This window comes from Lactuca virosa, chromosome 7 (genome assembly GCF_052849685.1).
Source record: "Lactuca virosa cultivar CGN04683 chromosome 7, Lactuca_virosa_CGN04683_v6, whole genome shotgun sequence".
NCBI classification, from domain to species: Eukaryota; Viridiplantae; Streptophyta; class Magnoliopsida; order Asterales; family Asteraceae; genus Lactuca; species Lactuca virosa.
Window position 1 is genome coordinate 231,533,268 of NC_136432.1, and position 13,222 is coordinate 231,546,489.

The 13,222-nt window shown below is 33.6% G+C and overlaps 2 protein-coding genes across 2 annotated transcripts; one reads left to right on the forward strand and one right to left on the reverse strand.

Moving 5' to 3' along the window:
* Positions 1 to 4,245: 4,245 nt before the first annotated feature.
* Positions 4,246 to 6,864, forward strand: LOC145127765 (protein RAE1-like). Its single transcript, XM_079062899.1, has 11 exons — positions 4,246 to 4,451; positions 4,671 to 4,757; positions 5,009 to 5,086; positions 5,193 to 5,386; positions 5,483 to 5,624; positions 5,740 to 5,820; positions 5,908 to 6,036; positions 6,123 to 6,200; positions 6,286 to 6,357; positions 6,448 to 6,528; positions 6,636 to 6,864. The coding sequence occupies exons 1-11, from the start codon at positions 4,395 to 4,397 to the stop codon at positions 6,684 to 6,686; spliced, it is 1,050 nt and encodes a 349-aa protein (XP_078919025.1). The 5' UTR covers positions 4,246 to 4,394; the 3' UTR covers positions 6,687 to 6,864.
* A 902-nt stretch (positions 6,865 to 7,766) lies between these two features.
* On the reverse strand, positions 7,767 to 11,608 carry LOC145124855 (BRASSINOSTEROID INSENSITIVE 1-associated receptor kinase 1-like). The gene is made up of 11 exons (XM_079060322.1): positions 11,091 to 11,608; positions 10,662 to 10,794; positions 10,486 to 10,557; positions 10,262 to 10,405; positions 10,011 to 10,082; positions 9,854 to 9,925; positions 9,694 to 9,773; positions 9,305 to 9,436; positions 8,869 to 9,210; positions 8,401 to 8,795; positions 7,767 to 8,317 (listed from the first exon to the last, which is right to left on the reverse strand). The coding sequence occupies exons 1-11, from the start codon at positions 11,182 to 11,184 to the stop codon at positions 8,000 to 8,002; spliced, it is 1,854 nt and encodes a 617-aa protein (XP_078916448.1). The 5' UTR covers positions 11,185 to 11,608; the 3' UTR covers positions 7,767 to 7,999.
* Between the last annotated feature and the right edge of the window lie 1,614 nt (positions 11,609 to 13,222).

Genomic DNA, 13,222 nt, shown 5'->3' on the forward strand with positions numbered 1-13,222 from the left:
AAACATTTCTCCAATGAAGATGCATGTTAAGGACAGCACTCATACTTTAGTAGCTACAAATACAATGTCTGCTTCCATGTATCCAATAATCATATAAGACACAAGTCCTAACGGTGGGCAACACTTATAATTTATGTCTTCCTTGCTTTCCTAAACAAACCTTAGACACTCCTAAATTACATGATTTTTCTTATTTACATGATTCACACACTATGTCTATACTCAACATTATTAGACATTACTGTTTTCTATTGTTAGAGTTAATGAGGTTGTTACATTTTTTTTTTGTAAGTTTTGAAATTAAAATATATATGAATTTGAGTTTTTGAAAGGTTTTCCTGATTCGGTTTGTGTTCGACTTTTAACAAGTTAGATATGTTCAGATAATTTAGTCTAGAAATTACCAGTTTCAAGCCGAACATACCAGTTTCAAGTCGAATAGAATTGCCTCAAACAAGTTTGTCCATAGTTAACCAATAACCAACCGGTCTAGATTAGTTTGAAAAGCATGTATGTATACCTCTAGACTTATGCATGCATCTATCCCGAACTTGATATATAGGGATCAGAGGTGCACAAAAGTAAGAATTATCAAAATTTGGATAACTTTTTGTCTGGATTAGATCTGATCGGATGAAGTGTTAATAAGAAGACCGGATTATGTGTTTTAGAAATGGACATTACTTGTTTTTTGGTAACCGTGTTTCAGATAATCCTTTTTTTTTATGAAATTTAAATTTAACTGTACATAAACAAATACTTGCATTATATTTGGTTTTATAATACAAAAAAAAAGGATAAAAAATACAAGAACATCAACTTAGAAGTTACAAACACAATTTTTCGTTGGCCAAAGGGTCATTTTCATGAAATAAGATATAGTGGGCCAGGACGAAAAAAAAGAATGGGCCCTAAATGCTAAACAATTTTGTAGGGCCGGTCCAAAGATATAATGGGCCAGGACAAAAAGAAAGAATAAGACCTTAAAGTTGAAAAGAAACAAACCGTTATAAAATTCACTATTAATATTAAAAAGCAAAAATATAGCAACAACATTTAAAAAAAAACAACTAATTTTAAAAAAAATGTTTTTCCTAGCATTTTTAGATAAGTTAATTTTTTTCTCTCTATATATATACCATATATTCTAGGAATTTTGGGCCCCTTAGAGACATGAGCCATGGACGACCGCCCGGGTTGCCCACTGTCTAGACCGGGCCTGCAATTTTGGTTGGTATCTTCATCCATGATGTCATCCTTATCTACTTCGAGTATCGGAGGTGATATCCTTTGTACAATATCTTTTGATGGATGTACTCATTGACGGGGTGGTAAAAGTGGTCATTTAAACGAAATAATTTTATATCATTTCAAACGTCATCCAATTAATCTTTCAAATAAACTATACTTCGACTGGTTTGACGATGAGTAATGACCGTTTCAACATATTTGTAGAATCATGAATCAAACAAATAAAATGGTTACCATGCCAAAAAAAAGGTTTTTGAGATGCGTCTCGTATTAGGATCATTTTTCCTCCATTTAAAAAATGATTTAGAACTAAGTGGTTTATAGATAATAAGCACTAATAATAATGTTGTTGCTTTTATAAAAACTTGTAAAAACATCACATAATTCTTTGAGTGAATTTCAATCCTTATGGATTGGAACCAGACCGTCTCAGAAGATGGATGATAAGGACCCAATTTTTATATGAAAAATGTTATATTTAAAAGATAGAATAAATAATTTTCCTTCGGTTATTAAGTTGTTATAAAAACCTGATTAATTTGTATATTTGAAGGACCCGTTTTTCCCTCTCGTCCCGGATCCAAAATTTATTTGAAACAGCCCTGATTGAAACAACTCAACATTTTTTTTGCTAGCAAATTATAAAAAACTTCTAAATACATTTTTTTGTCACAAACATACTTTCAAATATCAGAGGTAGAATTCTATCTATTATTATTGTTTTAGTTCGGTCCGATGATTTGCCGCATTAGTTACAAAAATAATTATAATTTGTTGTTTTTTCTTTATTTGAACCATAAATTGCATTTAATAAACCTCTAAATTATCTTATTTTTAGTTCCACTTGCACGAGTACATTAATTATAGGTGTAGGGATGTGAAAAAGTCTCGTGGAACCCCGAACCCGTGGGGCCCCCGATCCCTATGGGAGATATTTATTAAAAAAACGGGGACGGGGCGGAGGCGGGGACAATGTTAACCCCCGTTTTAATTTCGGAGGCGGGGATAGGGATAGACAGTTCCGTCCCGAACCCCCATAGGGTCCCCGTTAATAGATTATATATGTGTGTGTGTGTGTGTATATATATATATATATATATATATATATATTATAAATATAATAAATAATAACAATGATTTTGAGCTTCTAAAAGTCAACAAAAAATTATGTTTTTAAGTTGTTAGTATAATGTTTTTTAGATGGGATAAAAATTTTGTTTTTAACATGTAAAATTATGTTATAGATAACTACTTTTAACCTAAAAAAATAACTTTTTTAAGCCCAAAAAACTTCTTTTAGCTCAAAAAAATATTCCAAAATTAATTGGAGGTGGGGAAACGGGGGCGGGGTAATCCATAAATACGGAGGCGGGGTGGGAGACTGAAAATTTTTGGGGCAGAGACGGGGATGGAGGAATGAGGAAATTTCGGGAGTGGGGGAGGGGGATGCAATCCCCGTCCCGTTTGCCCCGTTGACATCATTGTATAGGTGCAACATATTGATTATGTAAAAATATCATCTAAAATAGATTTTACACATAGTTTTAGTCGGTTTTGACAACGGAAGTGTTATTTGAAACACTATAAATCGACATTGTCTTTTTTTTCTAAATTAAATTGAATACTTATGTTGTACAAAACTTTATGTAAATATAGACCAGTATGCAGATAACAATACAATTTTAACGAAACAGTTCATATCATTGTTAGCCAAGTTTGCAGATAGAACCAATGTGCCACACGTGCTAGCTAGGAATTGACGTTTGAGAGGTGTCCAAACGTCAGATGTCAAAGAAATCACCGTGATTATATCCTAACACTATATTGGATTTTACTCCAGTCCAAAGTTTTATTGTATCTCTTTCAAGGATAGCACGACTTATTTGAGTATAACACACTTGAGGCTTTGTTCAGATAATTTTGCAAGTTGTGGGTTGTCGAAATGGTCCAAGCTTTTTCGATAACAATACTTTGTTGTTGTAAATGAGTAAAATACCATCTGATCAGATAATAGTTTGCATCAGATCGAAATTGCCTTGTTTCATCACTTTGCAAGCATTCTCCGTATGATGTTTCGATATTAAGTTTCCACATGGTTATAAAACTTCTCGGATGTTTTTGTATGACCTTTTTCTCTCCTACATTCATAATGCACAAATTGTAGTTACATCAAACAATCGATGTTTCAAGAAGTTTGTTTAACTTCCATTACATCAACATGTATATCATTTTTTAAGTTACACCGGTATCATCGACATAATTGGAACAAGAAGCTTGTGATGTGATGTGCCATTTTCAATTTTGAAAGTAAAAAAGAGGTCGGTATTACAAAAACATCGAAAATAATGAATGATTTTTTGTGGTGAGTTGAACCAAATAAACTAATACTTATTTATTTATAAAGTAAATTATACGAATAGTCCCTATGGTTTGGGGTAATTTGCGTGTTTGGTCCTTAACTTATTTTTTTAACTCGGAAGGTCCCTACTGTTTGTTTTTGTTACGTTGTTGGTCCATACTGTTTGTTTTTGTTACGTTGTTGGTCCTTACTGTTTGTTTTTGTTACGTTGTTGGTTCCTGCTGTTTGTTTTTATTACGCGTTTGGTCTCTGTCTTACCTAAAAAGACTATTATTTGAATAGGGAAAAATGGTGGGGTATGTAAGATAAGGTGAGGGGTTGGGGGTGTGTTTATTTAAATAAATTAAAAAATCAAGGACAAAATAGTATTTTTAGGTAAGACAGGGACCAAGCGCGTAACAAAAACAAACAATAGGGACCTTCTGAGTCAAAAAAAAATAAGTTAGGGACCAAACGTGCAAATTAACCTAAACCATAGAGACCATTCGTGTAATTTACTCTTATTTATATTAATTTGATGGGCTTGTCAAGAAACCGTTTTGAAACACAGTTGGCCCAATACTTATATAACCCGACCCGACTCCATGATTATGTCTAGCGTCATTGCAACGCTTTTTGCATCTCCGTATATAGTGGACAGACATCATCAATCTTCACCTTCCTCCATTTCTCCCATTTTCGAACACGCACGATTCTTCGTTAACCGCTCGTGCGAATCTACCATTGTCAAACAATCTAGGGTTACAGCACTAGTTTGTATTACTGTACTTCAATTTCGGATTCAATGTCTGCCTTTGGCATGGCTTCTGCTACCAATACCAATCCAAACAAGTCAACCGAGGTAAAGCGAAGCTTCCATAATTCACTTTCTTTATATGTTACTTTCATTACACTTCAATTCAATCACTCAATGTGTCGTGGTATGTATTTGTTGATTTATTGATCTGTATGTTCCTTCAATTAATGTTCCTCATAAAGTGTTTCTGGTTTAGATAAAAAAAATTTAACCGTTATTGTTTAGAATTCAAGTGTTTCTGATGTAACTATCGGTTCTGTATAGGTTGTATCACCTCCGACGGATGCTGTATCAAGCCTTTGTTTCAGTCCCAAGGCGAATTACCTTGTCGCTACTTCATGGGATAACCAGGTTCGTGTGATGTTAATCAATCCGATTGTGTTTATGAATCATTGATTCGTTAATTTTCTTTTGCGCGATATTTCTATTACACGCATCACTTTAATGATTTGTTTCTGAATTTTTTTCTATCTTTGTCTCCTGTTTGCAATTGCAAACCAGATAACTTCATGGATCATTACAGTTCTAAGTGAATACAGTTATGATCTTTATCAAACTATTACTTGTGATCTGATTTCCATGATACTACGAAACAATTGCAGGTGAGATGTTGGGAGATAACAAAAAACGGAACTGCTCTTGGCTCTGTGGCAAAGGCATCAATAGCACATGATCAACCGGTAACATCAAGCTATATGCATTATTCTCATCTGGATAATGAACTAATAACAATCATTCTACATTCTGATAACTCTTCTAATCTCACCCTTTCTTTCATACTTGTAGGTTTTATGTTCAGCTTGGAAGGATGATGGAACAACAGTCTTCTCTGGAGGCTGTGACAAACAAGTGAAGATGTGGCCATTACTCTCTGGTGGACAACCAGTAACTGTTGCTATGCATGATGCTCCTGTTAAAGAGGTTGCTTGGATTCCAGAAATGAACCTTTTGGTATCAGGAAGTTGGGACAAAACTCTAAGGTGTGCAGATCGCAATTAACTATAATTCTCTCTATCTTTGGAACATTAATTTGATTTCCATATCTGCTTCATTTATATTTCAATTTTTTTTTGTAGATACTGGGACTTGAGGCAACCTAATCCAGTTCACACTCAACAACTTCCTGAGAGATGCTATGCACTTACAGTGAGACATCCATTAATGGTAGTTGGCACTGCAGATAGAAATCTTATAGTATTCAACTTGCAAAATCCTCAGGTATTATTATTCTACTTCACTCACATCAATAAGCAACAATAGTATTATCATAATTTCTATTTTCTTTAAAGATTTCAAAAGGGTTGTGGTATTGACTGAATGTGGATCACAATAGGCTGAGTTTAAGAGAATTGCCTCCCCCTTAAAGTATCAAACTAGGTGTGTTGCTGCATTTCCTGATCAACAAGGCTTCTTGGTATGTTTCTAATTCCATAACAATCTTTGTCTTTAAAATGAATACTTTTTTTTTATTTTATTTTTTTTTCATAATTTGGGTTTGTAGGTTGGGTCAATTGAAGGGAGAGTTGGTGTGCATCATCTTGATGAACAACAACAAAGTAAAAACTTCACTTTTAAATGCCACAGAGAAGGGAATGATATATACTCAGTCAATTCTCTCAACTTTCATCCAGTAAGTTACTCTAATTTCTTTTTAATATATCATTATACTTTCTATAATTGGAATAAGATAAAAATGAAATTGACCTAAATTTTCAGGTCCATCAAACATTTGCAACTTCTGGATCTGATGGTGCTTTTAACTTCTGGGATAAAGACAGCAAACAAAGATTGAAGGTATTTCAATTAGACATGTGACAAAATGACATGTCACCTTTTTGAGATTATTATTATTTATCAAAATCTAATTATTGTTTGACAGGCGATGTCAAGATGCAGTGCACCTATACCTTGCAGCAGTTTCAACAATGATGGTTCCATTTTTGCCTATGGGGTATATTTCTAGTTTAAATTTTTATTTATGGTGTTTGATTTAAATTTTAAATTATTAGTGAATTAAATAATTACATTTGTAATGTTTAAGGTATGTTATGATTGGGGAAAAGGTGCTGAAAATCATAATCCAGCAACAGCCAAGACCTATATTTACTTGCACATGCCACAGGTCTGAAATCTGAATGTATTAACTTTTTTTTTTATTTATTTATTTATTTATTTATTTATTTTTTTGTGGAATGAAAAATAAAAATTTGGTTGTTAATATTACTACAGGAGTCTGAGGTTAAAGGGAAACCTCGTATTGGAACAAGTGGAAGGAAGTGAATAGTGTTGTTTTCTATTTCTAGATTGTAAATGTAAGGAGTTAATCAGTTTGTGCAGTTTTGCATTGATTCTTAGACCCATGTAGTAGACAATGAGGTTTGTTTTCTAATATTTGTGGTCAATTGGTTGTTGGAGTTTGTTTTCTTGTTCATTGATATTATGGGATATTTTGTGTATAGCTGCCAGCTGTGCTTCCTGTTCTTAGGTCCAGTTTGTTATAAAATAACATACATAGAAGTTTCTCTTTCAAAAAAAAAAACATACATAGAGTTTGTTTGGTAAAATATAGCTCATAGCTGATAGCTGGAAAACTAACTGGTAACTGGAACCTAGTTAATAAAGAATGATGTTTGTAAAATATAAAATAACATAAAAAAGCATATAGAAAAATGATTCACTATTAAAGACAAAAATGTAATATATTTCTTAAGACTAAAATAAGTATTAACTAATGATTTTTTGATTATTTATGTTTTAAGGGAAATTTTTTCCATCCCATATTATATTCGTAATATTATATCAATGATCTTCATAATATAACTTGGTGATCAGTTTGTACAAAAAAAAAAGGTCATTTTATTAGACGACTATAATTTTAGTATTTATATAAGTATGTCTTAATTTTAATTAACGTGTGGGTGGGGTGGGGTTGGCGATGGGAGGTGTCATCTTTTCCATCCTTCATCCTCATTCCTGAACCCACAAGTTCTTTTTAAATAATCGTCATTTTTCTTGCAAAGTTCTCCTCCATAAAAGCATAAATTCTCCACCTTGAGCTCATTCACTCGATGCATTTTTTTTTTTTTTTTTTTGTCTTCAATATCTTCTTTGTTAACATTACCGAATTCAGTAAATTTAGAAACTATCTTTTGTAGTTCACCATCATAAAAAATAGTCTTACAAACTTATCCAAATTCAGTCTTGACCCGATATTTTCTTCTTCAATCTTTTACCATGGGTTGTTTACTACCCGATCATGTGGCCATGTGGGTTCATTACTTATTTAACATGCTTCTTTACAAACAAAAACACATCAACTAGTAACAAAAAAATATATTTTGTAAAAAAAAAACATAGAAGTATCAACAACAAAATGTATTTATTTGTTCATCTGGTTTACTACATAAAAAGACCAAAACACATTGTTCTTCCAATATCATTCAAGGTCTCTGCTTCCCACCTTAAAACTCTTAATCTATAAACACATTCAAAACAACAAAGACCAAAACTCTAGACACAATTCACCCCAAAAGTCTGAAACAAAAAAATATGCACAAAAGACAATAAATAACCAAATAAAAAAAAACCACCAATCATCTGGGGCCAGATAATTCATCAGGACGAAGGTTATAAGTTGAATCTGCAATAATCCAATCTGTATTTGTATTATGTGTTGCATTGAAATCTTGTCTGAACATTTCTTCTTTTTGCCATTCTTCCCACCTTTCAGCTAACCCATCACCTTCCAACATTCTCACAACTTCTGACATTTTTGGTCTCTCTAATGGAGTCCCTTGTGTGCACAAAAGCGCTACTTGTATAAGTTGTTCCACTTCATCATCTATATAATTACCTTTCAAATCCGCATCCACCAGTGTCTCCAACTTCTTTTCCCTTAAAAGCCCTTTCACCTGTATAATATTTTCAACGTTACAATTCTTGCTTCATGTAACATTTTTTAATTTATGTTATTGAAGTGTACAAAACTAATTACCCAATCAAGCAACATGACATCATCATCATTAGCAAGTCTAGCAAGATCAAAAGCTCTTTGACCCGTGATAAGTTCTAGAAGCATAACACCATATCCAAAAACATCGGTTTTTTCCGAGGATTTTCCGGTTGATAAATACTCGGGAGCTATGTGTCCAATGGTCCCACGGACAGCTGTCGTGACATGAGTATCTTTGTAGTCCATAAGTTTAGCCAACCCAAAATCTCCAACAACTGCTTCAAACTCTTCATCCAACAAAATATTCGCAGCCTTTACATCTCGATGTATAATCTTCGGGTCACAATGATCATGCAAATACGCAAGTCCTCTCGCGGATCCCAATGCAATCCGCTTACGTATTGGCCAATCAAGTGGCTCTTGTGTATCCGGTCTCTCTACAATTAATCAATTTCGTTACTACAATAAACAAATTAACAAAAAATTAAAAATTAAAAATTAAAAGAATACCTCTTAAGCAAGATGCAACACTACCATTGGCCATATACGGATAAACAAGCAAGCGTTCGGTGGGTGTCATGCAAAACCCTCTCAACCGAAGTAAATTCCGGTGAACCGCCATACTAATCATCTCCACCTCCGTCTGAAACTGCAACTCGCCGCCCTGAGTCCTCTCTTCTTTCAACCGTTTCACCGCCACCAAAGTCCCATCCGCCAACCGCCCTTTGTAAACTTTACCAAATCCGCCCCGCCCGAGAATGTGGCGGTTGTTGAAATTATCGGTTGCCACTTGTAATTCGCGAAGAGAAAACCGCTTCAATTGCCCTAAATGAACCTCGGGATCCTCTTCGGCTAAAAGTTTTTTTTAAGAAATGTGATTTTAGGGTTTGAGTTGATGAAATTGAAATCGTTAAAAGTATGTTTGCTATTTGGTGATTTTACTAACCGGGTACGTCGAAGAAATGATCCTGTGGTTTGCGGCGGCGCCACCATGCAAGCGCGATCGCCGGACCGGCAAATAGAAGGGCGGCACCCGCGGCAACTCCTCCCGCGATTGCCCCCGTCGCACTGTTTCCGACTGAAATAAAACGGCGCCGTTATTAACAAAAAAATGTGGATCGTTTGTTTTAGTCTGTGTACGTAGGAACGTACAGTACATGACATGACAGAACAGGTTGTACTGTATCTATCGACACTGACACTCAGATGACACTCAGATACAGGACAAACCAGGTTGTACTGTGTCTGACTAAGAAGACAGGACTAAATAGTATGTAATGTGTCGGAGTGAGACTGATGTCAATGAGACAAAAATTACAGTATAATGAAAAGTACCGGAAGGAGATGGGGAATTTGGTGGGGCCGGAGCTTGAGGAGAAACTGCGGGAGCTTTCAACTGAGGATTATTTGCAAAACTAAAAGAAAAAAAGTTGATTGTCAAAAAAAAGGTGTCAAATTGTTCATCAACGGAGGAGGGAAATGAATTGTAATATACCTTATAGGTGTGAAAAGAGAAAAGGAACCATTGACTGGAACATCTCCTCTTAGATTGTTGTTCGAAAGATCACTAAGATACGTATAAATATAATAATTCACTTTAACAATCATAATCTATGTAAAAAATAAAAAATAAAACATGTTTTGATACTTACAGAACTTGTAGTGAAGTTATAGTAGTTAACGAAATTGGAATAGTTCCCGTTAACGTGTTGTTGTTGAGACGACTGACATTGCAAAAAAATATGACATCAAAATTATTAAAAGTATTATAATAGCAATATGTAATGTAACACTTGTAAATATTTTACAAGTTTCATATTACATATTGTTATTATTGGTAAGGAAATGAAAGTACATTTTTATTATAAGTAGAAAAGAAAATTTGAATTATGAGAATTCATACAGGAAACGAAGCTTTTGGAGTTTTCCCAATGTATCAGGAATGCCACCATCTAATCGGTTGAGATAAAGATCCAAACTTACTAAGTTTGTTAAGTTCCCAAGTTCACTAGGAATTCTTCCAGTAATATTATTACTGTAAAGTTCCCTGTTAAAATGGAAGGAAAAAATAAATTAGGGTAAATTTGTAAAAAGAGTTAGGAATTAATAGGAAAAATTCGTTCTTACAAATACTGTAAATTAGTGAGTTCACCGAGTTGTGCAACGAGTTGACCAGACAAGTTTGCGTTTCCAAGATCACTGAGTATAATAAACACCAAAAAAGCACAATTTTTGTTTTTAGATGATAACAATAATATCGAATCGAATAATATTAATCTTAGCTTTAAGAAAAATAAGCTTACACTCGCGTAACGCTATTTTCATTATTACACGTAACATGAAACCAAGTACATGGATTTACAAGAGTCGCATCCCAACTTTGAAGAACATTATTCGGATCACCTAATTGAGTCTTTAACGCATTCAATGCATCTCCTGTAATCCCAAAAACATCGAATTGATAAATCTTTTGAACAAAAAATATGTCAAAATCGGGAAGAATTTGGGATATTTAGGCTTTACATCAATTACCTTTATTAGAACTATAGCTACTAAAATTGGGGGTAATTTCAAATCAAAACAAAACTCAATTGCAATGATTACTAAATTTGATTAGGCGACAGTATTATCAATTCAGGTAAAGGGAACACGTTCATTGAACTCAAATCAGAAGTCAAGAAAATGAGCATTGAATGCTAAAAAAGGTGATTCAAGAACAATAAAGCAGATACCTTCGGCATTCCCGTAGACTTTTGACAAGTTGTTGAACACCAAAATGAACCAGACAAGAACAGAAGCTGAAATCAAAGAAACTCGCCGATCCATTTCTTGAAAACGGGTTCGGGTCGGTCAAGCTAAAAAACCTAGATTTCTCATCGATTACTCATTCAGATCAAGAAATTGGAAATACCCAGAACCCGAAACACCAAACCCTAGGTTTAGAGACAGCTCAGACGAACAAAATCTATGTATATCATCCACAAATCTAATCAACCACAAAAGATGAAAACCCACTTCAAGAAATCTTGTATATGATGAAATCTAAAGAAAAAATTCGTGGGTTTTGCTGTAATCAGAGAAAGAGAAAGAGAAAGAGAGAGAGATTGAAGAGAGAGGGTGAATGGAGTTGGGATGAGGGAAGTCGTCGTGTAATTAGTCAAAGGTTCTCTTTTTCTGTGTTTCTCTCTCTTAAAGACAACTGGTTGTAAAAGAAGAGAGAGAGAAGGAGAACATTAACATTAGTAAAGAGTGGGGGATTCAATTCATTCAACTTCTCTTTCTCTAAAATGATTTTTAAATGTCAAAAGACAATATTATTTTATTGCTTTTACTTTTCTTTACTTTCCATATGTACTTAACGGAATACCCCAATATGTTGAAAAAAAGTTTTGATCTTTTGAGAATTCATTAAAATGATAATTCCACCATTGATGTTTTGTGAAAGAAAAAGAAAAGGACACACTAGGGGCAAACGATAACGGGGTCAAACGCACGCACGGGGTTGGACCCACAATGCTCGCCGCCTATTAGGAAAGATTGAAGAATTTTTTAGAGAGAGACCTCCAAGGAATTCACCAATCACCACCACCCACCCTTTTTACTATTAAAAAAACAAAAACCCTACTAGATGAAAAGAAACTTATCAAGAACTAATTACTAAAATCATTGATATATTAAAATAATAATATTTTTATTTTTACCACACCATATATAATCCCTTGAAATGGTAATATATATTTTGAATTGTACATATTTAACCATTGAACTTTTTTATTGTTTATTTTTATCCTTTCAACTTGTTAAACAATACACATTCAGTTATTATGACCAGTTATTCTAGGTAAGCCGAAAAAATGACTTAATATGGTAATATATTTCTCACTTTGTATACATTTAGTCTTTAATATTTTTTTTTTACAAAATAAGTCATTGTTGTTTTTCTACACATTCAATACTTATGACCGATTGTTTTAAGTTTTTCTTACGGCATCCTACGTGGTACAATCATTAATAATGTGTTTGGAGTTGTTGATGCTTTGGGCCACCGTGGCCTCGGCTGCTTGGTTGATTAGATCTTGTGGTTTGGTTTCGGTCTTGTGTTCTGAACATCGTAACTTCTTCATACGATCTCATATTTTAATTATCTTTATATCCACGAGTTCGTATTTGAGTCTACTACAACTTTCGTTTATATTACTCCCATTAAAAAGTAAAAATATATTACTTTCTAATGGGAGTAATCTAAACAAAAGTTGTAGCAGAATCAAATACGAACGTGTGGATATAAAGATCGTTAAAATCCGAGATCGTATGAAGAAGTTATGACGTTAAGAACACAAGACCTAAGTTAAACCGCAAGACGTAAGCAACCAAGTAGTCGAGGCTGCGGTGACCATAAACATTAACTGCTCCGAACACCTTATTAATGATTGTACCACGTAGGATGACGTGAGAAAAAACTAAAGAAATCGGTGATAAGTATTGAATGTGTAGAAAAACAACAAGGACTTATTTTGCAACAAAAAAATATATTAAGGACTAAATGTGCAAAAAAATATAAAGGACTAAATGTATATAAAGTGAGAAATATATTACCCTATTAAGTAATTTTTTTCGGCTTGCATGGAGTAGCATGTCATAAGGACTGCATGTGTACAGTTTAACAAGTTGAAAGGGTAAATGTGGACAAAAAAAAAAAACTCAGTGACCAATGTGTGCAAATTAAAAAGTATATTACTCTTTCAAGTCATTATCCTTATCATATAATCTATGAAAAATTAGTCTTTGGATTTGTGATAATAGGGTGAACAAAAACTGAAATCACAACGATTCGGTTTTTTATTTGAAAAACCTGACCAAATTC

Coding starts and splice junctions, on each gene's coding strand:
- LOC145124855 (XM_079060322.1), bottom strand. CDS start 11,184: ATGGATCGGCGAGTTTCTTTGATTTCAGCTTCTGTTCTTGTCTGGTTC. Junction 10,795..11,090: donor AGTCTACGGGAATGCCGAAG/GTATCTGCTTTA, acceptor TTGGGATTACAG/GAGATGCATTGAATGCGTTA. Junction 10,558..10,661: donor GAAAATAGCGTTACGCGAGT/GTAAGCTTATTT, acceptor TATTATACTCAG/TGATCTTGGAAACGCAAACT.
- LOC145127765 (XM_079062899.1), top strand. CDS start 4,395: ATGTCTGCCTTTGGCATGGCTTCTGCTACCAATACCAATCCAAACAAG. Junction 6,201..6,285: donor ACAGCAAACAAAGATTGAAG/GTATTTCAATTA, acceptor ATTGTTTGACAG/GCGATGTCAAGATGCAGTGC. Junction 6,529..6,635: donor TTTACTTGCACATGCCACAG/GTCTGAAATCTG, acceptor ATATTACTACAG/GAGTCTGAGGTTAAAGGGAA.